Here is a 17,437-nt window from a genome sequence, read left to right on the forward strand (position 1 = left end):
AAATTCTCTTTTTCTAAAACCGTTTGCATGCTATTCTGCTATTCCTCCATTTGACCTTCGTATCCGGGCACTACTGGCTGAATTGGGTCTGGCATTGGATGACATTGCTGTCCCCAATAATCAGCCCATTCCACCGTGGCTTATTACCATTCCATCCTGTGACCTTTCCTTGAGTCATCTGGGGAAGGTGGATACTCCCGATTGGAAGTACCGTCTTCTTTTTGCTGAACATCTTTTGAACCATTCCTCTCTTCCCATTTACACGGATGGTTCGAAATCAGGTGACTCTGTAGGTTCTGCCATGGTTTGCTGTGGCTTGGTAGTTGTTCACAGGATCCCCTCTACAGTTTCTGTGTTCACTGCCGAATTGTATGCTATTTCTCTTGCCCTGGATCATGTAGAAGCTATGCAGTACAGTAATTGTACTATTTACACTGATTCTCTTAGCTCTCTACTGGCCCTGGAATTGCTTAACGTTAGTTCTCACCCTGTTCTCGTCGATATTCAACACTGATTGGCCCACTTTTCTCAATCTTCTATTTCCATCCAGTTTTTCTGGATCCTGGCCACGTCGGTATTCACGGGAACGAGCTCGCTAACACCGCAGCTAAGTCCGTCTGCTCTGGTGCCATCACGGCCGTGTCTGTCCCATACATGGACTACTGTTCTGTCTTCAAGGCGCGGCTTCACGCCAGTTGGCAGTAGACTTGGAGTGAGCAACGCCATAACAAGCTTTTCCAGATCAAACCTTCTGTTGGTTTTTTGGCTGTCTTGCTTCCATAAGGATCAGATGGAGGAAGTAGTCCTGGCAAGGCTACGCATTGGTCATAATTTTTTAACCCATCGTTTCCTTTTATCAGGTATTGACCCACCGATGTGTAGCCATTGTGACACTCAAGTCACAATAACCCACATTTTGCTGTCGTGCCGTCGTTACAACTGTGAGCGGTGGCACCATTTTAGACACATTTTTTCTAAAAGTTTACCCCTGACGCCGGACAGTTTCATTGGTAATGGTGTCACTGTCCGATTAGATTGTATTTTTAATTTTTTGCACGCTATAGGTCTTTTTAATTTTATATAAATCTTTTATCAACATGTATTGGTTTTAACTCGCTGTATTTTTACATTTTACTTTAATTTACTTTCATTGTTTTTACTGGTTGTTTGGCGCAGATAGCCTCGCTGCTTTGCACCATAAAGCACCAAACAAACTACCAACCAACTTTCCTCCTGGATGTTATACTGCAAACCATCTTTTCCTTTTTTTTATATATGACAGTTTGTTCGTGGTTTGTTTGTCTCTGCTTTTACTAGTTTTTGGGAGGACTCGTCCACACATTTTGCCTTTCCCAGTACCACAAGGTTTTTCTTCTCCAGTTCTCTCCACTCTGTTCTACTCTTTTGTTCTCCTCCTTCCTCTTTGCCCAACTCCCATGTGTGATAAAGACCTTAGTGTTTTTTTATGATCTTACACGTGCTCTGTTTGAGCCATTGACTTGATTTTTATATCATCTTTATCTCTTTACTTGTTTCTTCCTCATTCTCACCTACAGTTACCATCATTCAGATATTTATAGTATGGATGCTTCTGACACCCTCTTTCTCTGCATTTATACATTTTTCTTTCCAGACTGATTTTTCCTTCCTAAGACTTCAACTGTTTGGGTGGGTAACTGTATTTCTCTCCTATCTCCTCTCCCTTTTGAAGTCCCCGCCTTCTTTTCTCTCTACCTTGGGATCCCTCTTTTTCCAAGGACCCCTCTCCTTCTATCCTTACTGAATGAATCTGTTGATTCCTGCAATTAGTATGTTCATCTTGGGATGTGGATGCATTTCTTCACATTAGAGTTTTTATCTTTCACATTCTCTTACTTCTATTTTTTGCCTGCCCTAGGATAAGATCTTCTAGATGGGCATGTGGATAACTCTACATGTTCATCTCCTTCTCTACACCTTCTTGCTGTTTTATCTCCTGATGATTTTTGGTTTTCACTGGTCACCATTCTTCAGTCACCCCCACCATCCTTGAGAAGAATACAGTTTATTTCTCTTTCAGAACCCCTTTTTAATTCATAGAATCTCACCAGATGGTTGGTGTTGTCTCCCACGGTATACTTACCCAAAACCCACATTGAACCAGGATAACAGATAGCACCCATACCATTTGCCTTACCTCTACAAATTTCCACTGCTAGATGGAGTGTTCCACAAGACCATTTGAAGTATTCTTGGGGTATACATATTTATTCAATTGTCTGATCCAGATCATACACATTTTATGGACTGTCATGCAAAAAGCAAGCACCAGCAAAGTATTCTGTCCATTTCTTTGGCTCTTGCTTGCTGGCTTTTAAAAATTGGGTTTGGCAGTTACCCATTACACTGTTTCAAGTCAAACTCTTTCAGGCTGGAGGTCTGGTGGCAATTTGAGCATTTCTCTGGTACCCCAAACACATTCTCTCCTCTGTTGAGTGAAGCATGAGACCCTTACCACTTACCATTTCATAGCTGCTGGTGTGGTGGTCCATGGAGAATCCTCACTGTTGGGCTTAGCACAATACAATGAGAAGTGGATTGGTGGTAACACTGTCAGTGTAGTACAGGTCACCCCTTTAAACCATAACTCATACCACTTGTGCCCATTTCCTGCAGCTTGAGCCTGTTCATTTTAGTCTAGGTGAACACACAATGTACAGTGAACATGATCCAAAACTATTGTCCTCACCTCCTGCAGCCAGAGTCTGTTCAGGAGAGTTGAGGTGAGCACAAACTATACAAAACACAACAGCATATCTAAAGTGCCCTTCTCATCCTGCAGCTGGAATCTGTTCTATAGAGTTGAGTTGAGCATACATTATATGAAATCATACTGCATAAATAATATATCCAAGGCCTTCTGCAGCTGGAGTCTGTTCTGTAGAGTTGAGGTGAGAACACAGTGTATGGTCTGGCTGGCAAAGTGTTTGTTTGCATGTGCTCAGATGGTCATGTTTTTATTCTTCCCATCTCTGCAACACATGGACCTCATTTGTCTCTTCCACCCTTACATTTCGGTCAAAGAGTACAATTTGGTTGAGACAAAATGTACTCTCCCTCTGGTGTGCCCCTATGCAGCGCCTGCTATTGGGTGTCACACTCTATGAGCTTCCCTTTAAGTGATTGCTGAAGGGGATTTGTTTGTTTTGAATATTGTGCAAAGATACACGAGGGCTATCTGCACTAGTCATCCCTAATTTAACAGTGTAAGACTAGAGGGAAGGTAGCTAGCCATCACCACCCACCACCAACTTCTGGGCTACTATCTTAGCAATGAATAGTGGGATTGACCATTACATTGTAATGCCCCTATGGCTGAAAGGGCGAACATGTTTGGTGGAATGGGGATTCGAATCTGCAACCCTCAGATTGCGAGTCGAGGTTCTTAACCACCTGGCCATGCTGAGCCTTCAGAAGGGAGATCATCTAGGTAAAATTTACAGTGGGCCCTCCATCAAATCAGTGTAGGATTCTAGCAAAACTGTGTGTGAAGCTGAATAAGTTATCCTTGTGGAAGTTTATATTTTTGTAAGTTGAAAATGTATATTCGATAGATACTCATTTGCACTCACATTCCCATCCATTTTCCTCACTTCTGGTGCACATTTTATTTTGTCTTGTTAAGGAATGAAGTTACCATGAGAGAAGTATGTAGGGGGGGGGGAGTTATTGTGCATAGAGGTGGAGAGTTTTTGGTGAATGATGACATCATTGTACACCAGTGCAATTCACATTAATTCATGTAAATCAGGTGGGAGTTGTGTCAAAGCTAGTGACATGCAAATCTCTCAGGCAGATACACGAGAATGATAGCTAAACTGTGTGTGGAGAAGATTAGACAAATGTTAACTTTGTTTGAGAATAGATTTTTTTCATGTATTTAAAAGTGATGTTTTAAGATTTTGTAGATAAGATTAATAAGTACATGTGCCACTGTTTATGTATCTTAGTTACCTTAATATAGGACTCATTGGTATTCTAATATACTTTTTAAGTTTCATAACATTAATTATTATACCCCCCCCCTTCCACCATAGTTTTGTTTTGGAGCTGTGATAAATCTGTTATCATTCTTAACTTGTAGTTTAACTTGTGACAATTTTCATGCCATTCAGCCTTTTTTTTATGTGGTAAAGCTCTTCATCTTAATTCCATTCTAAGCTATCAAGACTAAAATTTGGGGAAGTTTTTCATGGTTACCCTCTTCATTCATGTCCTAGACATTTATTAAATATCTCTATCCTTGTGTATGATATTCTAATATAGCTTATCTTTAACTAGATTGGCTTCATTAAAAATATGTTCAAATGTCTTGTATTTTTTATTATGCCATTTATTAAGAAACTGTAAGTCATTCTAGAAATTTTCTTTTTAAAAATTTTTTTCCATTAAGTATCTAGTTTCATCTTCTAGAAAGAAGTACAAAGAATACAAAGAACAGTACAGAAAAAGACTCTGTTATCCTGAAGACACAGAACTAGGACTTCATTTAAAAAAATTGGAAGACCACTTTGATGTGTTTAACATTTTGATGGCTCGAGAGCATGCTAAAATTGAGGTATGCTTCACAGTTTGTAATATCTGAATCCTAAATTTATATATATCTTTTAATCTTTATTTTGATTTCAAATATTGATTTTGTGAAGATGTGAAGAAGTCACAGAAAGTACTTAAAAAGTAGCGACATTTGGTCATCTTGGTGCCATAAGTATTTTAGGAGAATGAGCTGTGCAATTTAATCAATGTCATCAATTACCTGTATTCTTTAATGTTGAATAAGCAGGCTTGAGTCTAGGAGGTTGTTCCCTCATGCATTCTACAAATTAATAACTGTATTTGATATTATGTAAGCAGGTGCAGATCAAAGGGAGTGTTCCGGGGAGACTCCCCACACATTTTCTTCAGAAAATAACTTTTATTTAATGTTGCATAAATAGGAGTAGATCTAGATGGTATGGGGGTCTTACCACTGCCAATGTTTTCAAAATTTAATAGAAAGTAGTCAGTTGGCATTAAACTACTATTTAGTATCAATAAGAATCATTAAGTGTCAGTGATTTTGTTTGGTTTGGCTATTAATTACATAAAAGCTTTTTACAGGTTTTCTAAAATTAACACAGCTGGAGTCTACAGGAATCCGGTTAACCCTCTCCACAAGGGTCACAGGTCAAAGGCCATGTTATCGCATTTGTTGACATCATTTTATTAAACTACTATTTTATGAATTTATGTCAATAAGTTTGGTATTAAACTGTAGATTATAATTCAAATTTTAGTATTATACATTACTTAATTTCATAATTTAAAAGTAAATATTAAAAAAGACACCTAAACATCAATTTTTGTGTGATATGTGGTATGTTGAATGCAGCACTGGTTCAAATTCTATATATACCAAGTCTGTAGTTTCGTATGAATTAGGAACTCAAATTACCAATATTAAAAAGCTAGGATATAAAATAAGAACCTCCCATCTTTTCTATTTGCTGAGATATCCCTCATGTACTGAATCAAACACAGTGGCCCTGCCCACTTCTTTCCATTTTTGGAAATGCACCATTATATACACTTACTTCTGTCTATGACATGTGAATAACCAATCAAAAGTTCAGAACATCCCACTAGTGGCTTTCTCAGCCATTTTTAAGTATTACAACATCATCTCGTTCTTTCAATACAAAATTTCAAACAGGTAAGTTGAGCCTTTAGTCTGCTTGAAATTTCATATTTTTTAGACCCAAATACAACTTAGTTACTAAGCTTGATCTGTGGTATTGATATAGTAATTTATGATTTTTTGGTCACTTCAGCTGTATATATAAAACCTAAAAAAAATTATTTTGTTTCACATCCCCCAAATGCAAAATTTTATAAGGCTTAGCAAACGAGTACAAAGGTCATAACTAGAAGAGATAATTGTTTGCTTTACTTCTTTATTTACTGTTCTGTGTTGTAAGAAAAATAAGTTTAAGATCTTATTTGTAACTAGTAATAATGGCTATGCATATATAATGTATAACGATTGAAAATGTGGCTGTATTTTATAAAATACTAGTCCACTAAAACACAGCCAAGCATTGTCACTTTGTATAGTCAAAAGTCACCTATATTGTATTTGATATGGCAACAATAGTGCACATGAACCACGTCGTTGTAACTTTTATATCATTAGCCAGGCATGGCTGAAAGGTCAATGTAGTAAAAAAAACTATATATATTTATAAATATATGATGTTATGAGATCTAAGCTATTTAGTCTAAACATTTGTATTTTCGTGTTGTAATTTGTGTTCATTCTAGAATGAAAGAGACCTAATTTATATTTATTTCCTAATTTTTTATGGTGGTTGCAAGATTGGTCAAATCTTCCCTTACAGAGATTAATTACCGAAAATAACAGATAAAATATAAAGTTTTTCTTAAGAAATGTTTGATAACTATCCGGACATTATAAAGATTTCGCATGTGAAATTTCAAAAGTTTCTGATGCATAAAAGTATTTTTAATCTTAAAATGAAAATTACTTTGCATGATAGATAGACAAGATATGAAAAAAAGGCATGAGAGAAACATTGCTTTACAAGACATATGAAGACAAAGGAAGACATAAAAAAATCTGTAATTAAAAAAAGATAACCATTTTTAATTGTTTCTTAAAAATGTATCACAATGAAATCTTTTTGAACTTTGAAATAATGTGAAACCATGCAATTATCATATTAAAATATTTTAGTTACAGAAGCTATATAATCTTTAACAAGTTTTTCTGAAGTTTCAAACTATTTCATCCAATAGTTTTTTGTTGTTTTTTTTACAGTGCAGTAAAATAGACTATACTACATGTTCATCAAATTGATGCAACCTGAGTGGTAGAGTTAATTAATTATTTTGTCATATTTATATATATATATTATAGTAGAAGGGAATATTTTGAATAATTATTGGTCAAATTTCACTCAAATTGTACTTAAAATATATTCCAGTTTGCCAAAGAAAACCCTTCATGTATTAAGAGGAAAACAAAAGATACATATTGGTGGTCATGGTTGTCAACTGATAGTGGTGAAAGAGAGCAGGTAGAAGTACCAATTGAGAAAGAGAAAACACTGTGGTCTAAATTAACAACAGAAGAAAAGGAGAGGTTGTATGAAGCTATAGGTTATAAAGAAGACAAAGGGATACCAGAGGCCTCAGTGCAGTACATAGCCCATAAGCTGAACTTTACATTAGCCAATTGTACATTGTCCTTGATAAACTTTGAGAAGGAAATTCTTGTTGCAACTTTAACTCAGTGTTTGATAAGTGTTGAGACTAGACCAGTGGCTAAAGCATTAAAAATTTCAGCTCGAACAGAAAGTTTTCTTGTGGAAGGGGCATCAATAGAAAATGACTTGGTTCCCATCATGACAGCTGATAATATTTCACTTAGTAAGAATGCTATAAAGTTCCATACTTGAGTAATATAAGTGACCCATGTTAGACATCAAGAAGCTTAAATCTGTTTAACAAGACAATATGTAAATGGTTAATCATATTTTTTTCAGTGAATAATGAATGTTTGAAACATTATCTTATTTCTATTTATAGAAATAACTTTTTCTGCTATTGCTTTTGCCTTTTTTCCCTAGCATTCCTATTTTTTAGCTAACTACACCTGCTACTTTACAGTTGATTCTCTTAGTGGACATTCAGTTTCTTGTTGATCAGACTTTTTTTACATTTTATTGTTTGCCTTCTCTTTCTTCTCTTTTGTTTTTTTCCCATCTGAGGATTGGCATTCTAGGTAGATGTTCTTTTAGCTGAATATTCTATCTTATGGTGACTATTATGTTAGAGAAACTTCTGAATCTTATGTTCATGCTTGTGGTGTGCTAGAGATGCACTTTTTTTTCTCATTCCCATTACTGTAAATTTCAAAAGACTATGAAGTCCCCAGACATCTATGTTCTTTCTACACCAACCAAATTAAAAAACAACAACAAGTACCCTATTATTTCCTTCTGTAGTTTCATTTATTTGTTGTCTTGGTTGTTTTATTCACTTGTTTTTGATGATTTTAGGACATGGTGGGCAGGGAGGATTTATCTTGCTTGCAAGTGTTCTGTTATTGAGTTGAGGATTGTCCCTTTCTTGAAGAGTTTAGTTTTTGTATGATTCTTCACTTTGGAGTTACAAGTTGAATCTTCTGGTATCACACGTTTTTACATGTTATGATGCTTTAGCTGTTGACTTGAAGATGTCTTTTTGTGTGATTTTTTTCCAGATCATTTTATTCTTTCATTGTGATTCTTTTGTTTTTTCAATTTTCAGATTATTTACCTTTCAGAGATCTCAAGAAGCTCATTATGCCTCTTGTAAGGTTGACTATATGGGTTTTTCGTCTAACTTCCTTGAAAGTCTGTTCTGTTGATGATTCTAAAAGTCTGGGGGAGGATATTCAGTTTTCTTGAAAATTTTGATTTTTTCAAGATCCTTCAGTTGACTGTCTGGCTTTTTTTTTCCAGATATTTCCTCTTCTCCATTTAAGGTGCTTTTTTTTCTCTTTCTATAGTACGCCCTTTAAGAATTTCTTTTCTAGATGAGTTTTTTTTCTAGATTTATTTTTATGTTAATTTGGAAATCCTTTAAAATTTCATCTTATTACAACTAACTTTCTTATATATTGAAAGTTTTACAGTTTTATGAACATTCCTCCCAATCATTTGGTTTGTTTGGAATATCAAAAAGGGTAAACTCTTTTTCCTTCTCCTCTGACAACTTAAGAAGTTCTGCATTTTCTTTGGAGGTGTGTGAAATGTTGGCTTCTCTTGAAAGTGTTTATTTTTAAATGGATCAATATTCAGAATAGCCTGTCAGCTTAGATATTTTTTTTACATGAAACAAAGTGGTGACTAAGTTTTCCCAATACAGCATTTAGAATTTAATTTGGCCCCCTAGAGTGAATCTCCATTTGTTTTCACTAGTGCATATTTTATAGTTGGGAGTGGTACAGAATGTTTGATATTTGGCCTAATTCTCATATGAATTTTCTGAATCTGTGGGCAGTCCACAGAACTTATTTGAAACTTGTTTCTTTACTTTTGGGTTGGGTTATTTGCAATCAATTTGATGTTTCCACCACAGTTTCATAAATCAACTATGAAGATGCTATTCATACAATGATTCTGTGTTTCTAGACTGTCGAGTTTTCATACATCTTTGGTCTTTCTATGTGCCAGGCATTATGAACACAGGTTTTCCATCTCCATGGTAAGTGTCTATATAGCTGCTTTCATATTTACTTTCCATTTCCTATCCAAATTTGATCCAATTTAATTTTGTGAATTTTGACTAACATCTTCCATATATGTCATTTTGCTAATCTATCTATCCATTTTTCTTGTTAGGGATCCTTGTTTTGATTTGAGTATTCTCATCTTTCCTTCTTTTGTTCACCCCCTAACGGCCTTCTTTTTTGTTCTTTTGTCCTTTATGATTTACTTCCTTTTCCTGTTTACATCAGGTGCATATCTTGGCCTATGTGCTTGATTTCTTTTGGATTTTGTTTTCAAAAAACTTTCTGCATGCTTCTCCAGATTCTTCTTTCTGTACTTTCAAAACTTAGACTATGAAATAAGGGTATCATAAGTTTTACTAATTTTTTTTTACCTTCTCACACATTTTTTGACTTACATCATTATCTGACTCAAAATTATTTTTGCAGGGCTAGATCATGCCTCTTGGCTGCCTGTGTGCATATTCAGGTTCGCAATTACAGGACCATTGGCAGAGGCTTTGGCCTTCACACATTACTCGGACACAATAACATAGACATCATTAACAATAACACTCCGACACATTATCATGCAGCCACAGATAATTTTGACACATTCAACTTTGCTATAATCCCTACCCCCTTTCTTTCCTTTTTTTCTGGAACTTCATGGTTCACCTCGACACAGATAGCGACCACTTTTCTATCTCCATAACTATACAAATCAGTAAAGAGGATACATGCATTAACCTCCCACCAGTATACAACTACACGAAAACATAATGGAAAACTTTATGTAGTTCTTGAAACACTTTTACCTAACCAAATTAACACTATTTCCAAGAAAGACGACCTCGACAAGTATGTTAATGATGTTGCAGAAGCAGTCTAAAAGATCACTGAATCTGTAATACTTTTCACACACAAAAACTTATCTCCACAACAGTGATCATTTACACTAAAAATTTAAAGCTATTTCCCCACCCCAAACTGTTCAAGAGAGAGAGACTAATGGCCTGGGGTCAGAGGGAGCAGCTGAACCTCAAATAAGTACCCTGTCTTATTGGCCACCCATGTGTAGTGCACACATTCAAGATCTGGCCCTGTATTTTGGACTCTAGAAAACAATGATTTATTCCATGGAGTTTTTTTTTTTCACTGGAATGATCTTTTTCCTGCAACATTTACAAAGTGACTTTTAAGTTCTGACTGCCTCCTAGGTGGGTTAGTTCTCTGGAATTATTCATGTTTTTACACTTGCATAGAAAGCTGTTCTCAATAACTTCAGTTGTTCAGCTTTTCTTCTTCTTACCATTTTTGTGTGCGTGAGAGAGGAAGTGATGATATCTTTGTAAGAATTAATCAGTTATGCTTCAACACTGATGCAGGGTATCCTTAGATCTATGGTTGCTTCAAATAGAAATTCATTTTTTCTATGTCTGCTAAGTAGAATGAGGTCTCCATTTTTATTTTGTATTGATACATTCATTACACTGTTCATTTTAACCATGATACCTGCTGAGTGTGTAACAATGCTCAGGCCTGATATTGTCCAAGAGAGCCTGTCTTAAAGAATTTGTTTGTTGATGTACCATATATTTATGCCTCTGGGTAGTTTCCTCTTGATGGATTGGACTAAGCTTTGGGCATGCAGTTGATTACTTCTTCCCATATGAGAAGAATACTGGCTATTTTTATTTTTGGATTCTATCTTGTTTTTTTATGTGCATTTTCTAGTTCTGTGAGCCAATAGAGGTACATTTATGTGTTCAAAACTAACATTTCTAGAATTCACATTAAAATAACTTCCAATATATGTATTTGCCCTCCATCCTTCTCTACACATGGCTTTAGTTTCAGATGGACTGTTAGTCTAGTAAGTGGACATGGTTTAAATTTGTTAAGAGTATGTTCAAATATAGAACTATAGAATTAAGGAGTGAGGCACTTAGAATGTGATCTGATGAACAAGAAAGTGAAGTGATGAGAATTAAGCTTAGATTAGCAGTAGAGCTGTAAATACATTTATTTGTACATGTAGAGGTAAGAATCAGTTGAAATGTATTTTAATTCTAAAAATGTTAATTTTTCAAGAAAGTTTGATCTTGAAGGTACTGTAAAGCATTTATAACTTGGATCATAAATTACATTTCTAAACTACACTTCACTATTTGTAATATGCATCTTGTAGGTTCAACTCCAAATCCAGTTTTTGCAGTGGACTTTGAGGTCAACCCACTACATGTGAAAGCAGATTATGGCTTTGTAGTTAATGTAGAACCTGTTGAAGTTGTTTATCATGAGGTATGTTTTGTCTGTTTTTAATTACATCGTATAGTATAGTCCATTTTGAATTAACTAATTTTGTCTTACTTTTATCTTAACATTTGTTAGAGAAAGGCGAGTAAAGTCTCAAAGGCTAATACTGTTTTTCTAAAATCTGAACTTTATTATTGCAGCATGCACTTTCTGAAGTCTTCTCCTTCTTCCACGTTCCATCAGTTTCTACAGATGATATTATTAAAATGGCTTCTGAAAAGCTACATGGCTTAGCCCAGATAGGTGAAGCAGGACTGGAATATGCAATAAAAAATCATAAGGTTAGATAAATAGTTAGAAATAGTCATGCAATATATTTATATCACTGTTAATATCATTATCAAATAAGTGAAAAGTTAATTTTTAAATGTAAAATAATTGCCGAAGCAAACATTAGTTTACCAACTGAACTAGTTAGGTATTATCAGCAAATACAAAGAACATTGTTGTTTTTCTCAGGATTTGTAGTGCATACTAGAGGGATTTAGACATTTTTGCAATAAAGGTAGAAATATATATTACCTTTGCTCTCCAGATAATAATAAAAAAACTTTTTATTTCTGCTAATGTTTCACCATTTCAGCTTCATCATAGTTAGCAGTGCAAAAACTGTTGGTGTGACCATATATGTTTATTTATTAAACTGTTTTTGGTTCTATTGCTCAAGACTTTCATAATGTGCTTTTAACAATGTTTACTCAATACTAACTAGCCAGCTAACTGTGCTTTGCCTAGTTCTTTACCCAATTTTGTAATACAGCTGTCCTTTACTTATGCCATTTCTTCATGTATATGCACCACACTCAGAAACTTAAATTTCTTTAGTTTCTTTCTTAAACAGAAAAGACCGAAGCAATTGTGAAATTCCCTCAAAAACATCCAATGGTTTCAGTACATACATTTGACTTGTTTTGAATGTATATCAATTTGAAACAAATGGATTCTGTGCTGCCTATTTATTGTTGAAATTTATTGCCAACAAGTCACAGACACCTACTGTAAAAAATTGTGGCCATATAAAACCTGACTTTTGGTGAACCAGCCAGGATTATATGGTGGTAAACGGCAGTAAAAAAAGACCTGAATTACAGTTAAGTAGGCTTATATATAAACAACTGTTGTGGTGGCAAAAATAATGTAGAGATTATAATCACGCTATATAAGAATGCCGGCTAATTTTGATAAATGGATAAAGAGAGGAGAGTGACTTGGGCTAAAAGATAGCAATCTACTAGAGTTTGTTAAATAACAACAAGAATTAGAAAGAGAAGAGCATACACAGAGAAGAGAGGAAGAAAGACTAAAAGAAAAGGACTGAAGGGTGAAACAGAAGAAAAGGAGAGATTGGAAATAGAGAGAATAAGAATACAAATTGCAAAAGAAGAAAAAAAAGGAGAAGGAGGAGAGACTGGGAATAGAAGAGAATAAGAGCACTGATTGAAAATGCCAAGCTCACCCAACAGAAAGAGGAAGGATCCAAGAATGACAAAGGGGTTAGTGCTAGCCGACCTAAGCTGCCCAAATTTGAGGAACAGAAAGATGACATGAATGCTTTTCTGGAGAGAAATGAAAGATTTGCCCAAAGTCAGATCTGGGACAAAGGCAACTGAACAGTCTGTCTCAGCCCACTTCTCACAGGAAAAGGCCTACAAGTGTATGCAGGCATGACATCAGAAGATGCTGTGGACTATGACAAGTTAAAAGTGGCCTCATTGAAACATTATGAACTTACAGAAGAAGATTTTCATTGGAAATTCGGAGTATTCAAACCTGACACTGGAGAAACTGTATATCAACTTGTGGCATGTCTATGGTGATACTTCAGAAGACAAACTAACATGGCTAAGTGTGAAAATAGTTTTGTGGGACTTGTAGATCTACTAATATGTGAAGAGTTCATGATCACATTCTCAGGCAACTTATTACTGTTTCCAAAAGAGAGCACCAAAAGACGTGGACATAATGATCAAGCTGGCAGAACAGTATATGGAAGTCCATGGAGGGAGTATAACTTGCAAATCCAAGTATAACCAGTTAATGTTGAAACCAGGAGTGGCTGCTCAGACACAGGATACCACCAAAGATAACAGGACATCAACAGACAAAAGGGAGAAGAGATGCAATATCTAATATATATAAAGCTAAGTTTGTGTATGTTTCTCACCTTTCAACCCCTATCACAGTAGGCCTTCAAAGATATGGAATCAGCATACTCAGGTTTAATCTTTGTGATATAAGATTTTTAGTGTCAATGAACATTTTCTAATCTAAATTTTTCCAACAATGTTTTTGGTCTGATTTATGTCCAAATGATGTCAGAAAATGTATGTGTATTTTATAGAGAGGTGTGCTGCCATTGTGGTGTCAAAATAAATATCCATCAGTTGCTGTAATATCTACTGAAAAACAAAAACACATTTATATAGAATAGACAAGATGAACCTGCAAAATTCTGCAAATATAAATTGGTTTTTATTCACTTTATTTTCAAAGGGAAGAGGGGTTAGGTATGATAAATATTTCTGACACTGATTATGTACTTCGGAGTAAAATGTTGGAAAAAAGAATAAAATAATTCTGATTGCCAATCACAAGCAGCAAAATGTATGCAACAAAAGTGACAGAGTGAGGCTCCACTAAAACGAGAAACATGCTTGACAGCCAACAAAAAAGACATACTGCTCATCATCAAGCCAAGAATGAGCAAGAGTGGCAATTTCAGAGAAACGGTGATGGCATCTGCCATGCAGAATGCCATTCTCAAGACACATCAAAAACATGAGATTTTGTTTTATCCTTTCTGTTTAATTGGCCCCCTGTTCAGATAATACCTGGTCAATGCTGGGTAAGGACTGTGTCAGAATTTAAAATATATAATTTTCTTTTTCACTAGTTGTGAAGATAAAAGGCTTTTATTTATATTTTTAATAGTATAAATATATACTTGTTGTTGTTGGGCTTAGGATTCTTCTACAGTAGGTGTCTGTGACTTGTTAGCAGTAAATTCAGTGATAAATAAACAGCACTCACTTCACTTGTTTTCAAAATAATATATACATTTGGAACAAGTTAAACTTATGTACAAGTAATTTTTCACACTATAGAGATTATAGGCAATATCATAAACACTATATATGTAGTTCTCTTCTTCTTCTTGTGAAAAGTCCACTTAGGCCTCTTCAATTACTTTAGAATTTCAGCTGACAATCCGAAATATCTCCTCTATTACTATCGCATTAGTATTCTGTGTGTGATTCACTAACATTTGTGGCACGAGTTACCTTAATTGTTTAGTCTTCATTCTTCTAAATATCCTCTGTTCATTTTGTCAAATTGCACTTGAGCGGATTCAATTACTTTAGAACCATGCTTTGACGGAATAATTCTTCTTATTTCTTGTTAGTCTAACTCTAACATATTAAACGTAAGGCTTATCACTTCTATGGTAGTTAACTTTATGCCAAACTTTTCCTTGCCCTGTAACTTAACTCTTTTTTTTTTTTGTTATTATCTGTGTACTATTGTCTTTGTTCATCCCACATTATTTATATCTGTATCACTTAGTTGTCTGCCTGCCTTCTATATTCTCGACATCAGTGTATTGCAGATGATGTTCGATAGTCTCAACATCAATTAACAAAACTTCCTACAATGATCTGCTTTTAACTCTTATTATAACAAAAACAAACAGTAATAAAATATTCACTCACAAAAATAAATTAATCAATAATATCTAAACTAAACAATCTTTTTTTTATAATGACAGACTACTAGTTTGTTATAAAATGGAACATGTTGCAAATTAATGCAAATCTGCCACCAATAAGCAACAACATAAAGTTCAACATAAAGCAGCTTGAGCTACCTACAAAGATGGTGCTGGCAAGAAACAACAAAAGTGTGACTGTCAACATGGATGCTGCTGCTAGAAGAAACAGAACAGGGACAACCCATCAGATTCATCACAAGAAGTAAGTACTATTTCCATGATTAAACAATGCATGACTGATGGTTAGCTTAAGTTATTGAATGGGTCAACAGTACTAATGATGATTGGAGCATCTGACAAACATCAAGAGGTGCCAACAAATCACAACATGCCAGTAGGTGAAGGATTTGTTGGGGACAAAAAAGTGAAAGTCCTATGAGCCACTGGGTGCAGTAGTACATCAGTGAGAACCAATATAGTATCTGATGATCAGATGATGGGCAAGTTATATTTGTGTGTGCTGATTAATGGAACAGTGAGAAAGTTTCCCATAGCAAAAATAAAGGTGGATACTCCCTACTACCTGGGAGACCTTGAATCCATGTGTATGAAGGCACTAATCTATGACTTGGTAATTGGAAGTATATTAGGCAGTAGAAGTTTGGAGGAAACAGACAGAAAGGAGACTGATGAGGCATCTGCACAAGAGCTAAAAAAAAATATGAGCAAGCAAGACATTAAGCTCCTGCAAGTCTCGAGAGGTGACATCCCAACTATAGGTCTACAGGAACTGCCTTCAGAAGAAAGACCTGTCACTGCAGAGACTTTGGGACAGTGCTCAAGAAAAAGTGAAGCACAAGACAAAGGGGGAAAAAGTCTTAAAAAATAGGGAGCTGGAAAGGAGTGCTGTACCAGATCTATCAAAGCGGTTATACTGGGGAAGTTAAATAGATCATAATACCAACAGAATACCGGACTCAAGTAATGAAGCTAGATCATGAGTCGATTGTGGGAGGAAACCTAGGAGCAGAGAAAATGGTTAACAGAACTACCAGCAACTTCAATTGGCCATGGGTCATCGGAGATGTGAACAGAATCTACAGGTCGTGTGACATCTGCCAAAGGACAATACCTAGAGGGAAGGTAGCCTAAGTGAGATGCCTCACTTAGAAGAACTATTCATCAGAGTAGCTGTGGACTACATTTGACCACTATCATTTGTATCTGACAAAGGCAACTGGTATGTACTAACTGTAGTGGACTATGCAACATGTTATCCAGAACCCATAGCATTACTGTAGATAGAGATAGAGGAGTAGCAGAAGTCCTCCTGGAAGTGATTTGTAGAGTAGGCTTCCCAAAAAAGTCTTGAGTGACAGAGGGACCCAGCATACCTAAGAACTGTTGCAAGAGGTGTGCAGATTCATCATCACTAGGCAACTCTTTACCACCCTGTACAACCCTAATGTAATGGACATTGTGAGAGAGTCAGTGGAGTATTAAAGAGCATGCTGAAGAAGAAGAAGTGCCAGGAGAGACCACATGACTGAGACAGGAACCTGCAGGCAGTATTATTTGCTTATCAAGAAGTTCCACAAGCAAGTACAGGTTTTTTACTCTTCGAATTACTGTGTGAAAGAACAGTTCGAGGTCCGATGCAGATATTGAAAGGGCTGTGGACAGGAGAAGAAGAGCCAGAAGTGAGGAACACATACCAGTACATGTTAGACTTCAGAAATTGACTGGAGATGACCTGTAAACTGGCTTGAGAAAGTTTGTATTCAGCTCAAGGCAGTCAGAAACACTACTATGACACAAAGGCTAAGGATAGACATTTCAAAGTTGGACAGAAGGTCTTAATTTTCTACCCACATACAACAGTATACTCACCCTACAGTGGAAAGGACCTTTTCAAGTGCAGAAAGTGGTCAGCAAACTGGAATCTAAAGTGAAAGTGTATGGGAAGACCAAGATTTACCATGCCAATTGTTGAAGAGGTATTTCAAGAGGGAAGCCCCTCGATGTGGATTCCTGTACATGGTGAGGGGACCTCCAAGGGAAGGTTCTGTATTTACAGTTACTTTCTTTGGGATCTAAACATCCACCCACGTGTTTGC

At 35.7% G+C, this 17,437-nt stretch overlaps 1 protein-coding gene across 1 annotated transcript in view; it reads left to right on the forward strand.

The window, feature by feature from the left end:
* Positions 1-17,437, forward strand: part of LOC106462411 (vacuolar protein sorting-associated protein 13A-like) — a gene marked incomplete at its 3' end in the record, with an annotated part of 125,434 nt that overhangs the window by 36,414 nt on the left and 71,583 nt on the right. The window contains exons 12-15 of the mRNA XM_013922337.1: positions 4,453-4,597; positions 7,023-7,467; positions 11,484-11,596; positions 11,752-11,892. Coding sequence (XP_013777791.1) covers positions 4,453-4,597; positions 7,023-7,467; positions 11,484-11,596; positions 11,752-11,892 — 844 coding nt within the window. The remainder of the gene's footprint in view (positions 1-4,452; positions 4,598-7,022; positions 7,468-11,483; positions 11,597-11,751; positions 11,893-17,437) is intronic.

This window comes from Limulus polyphemus, unplaced genomic scaffold (assembly GCF_000517525.1).
Source record: "Limulus polyphemus unplaced genomic scaffold, Limulus_polyphemus-2.1.2 Scaffold1159, whole genome shotgun sequence".
NCBI lineage: Eukaryota > Metazoa > Arthropoda > Merostomata > Xiphosura > Limulidae > Limulus > Limulus polyphemus.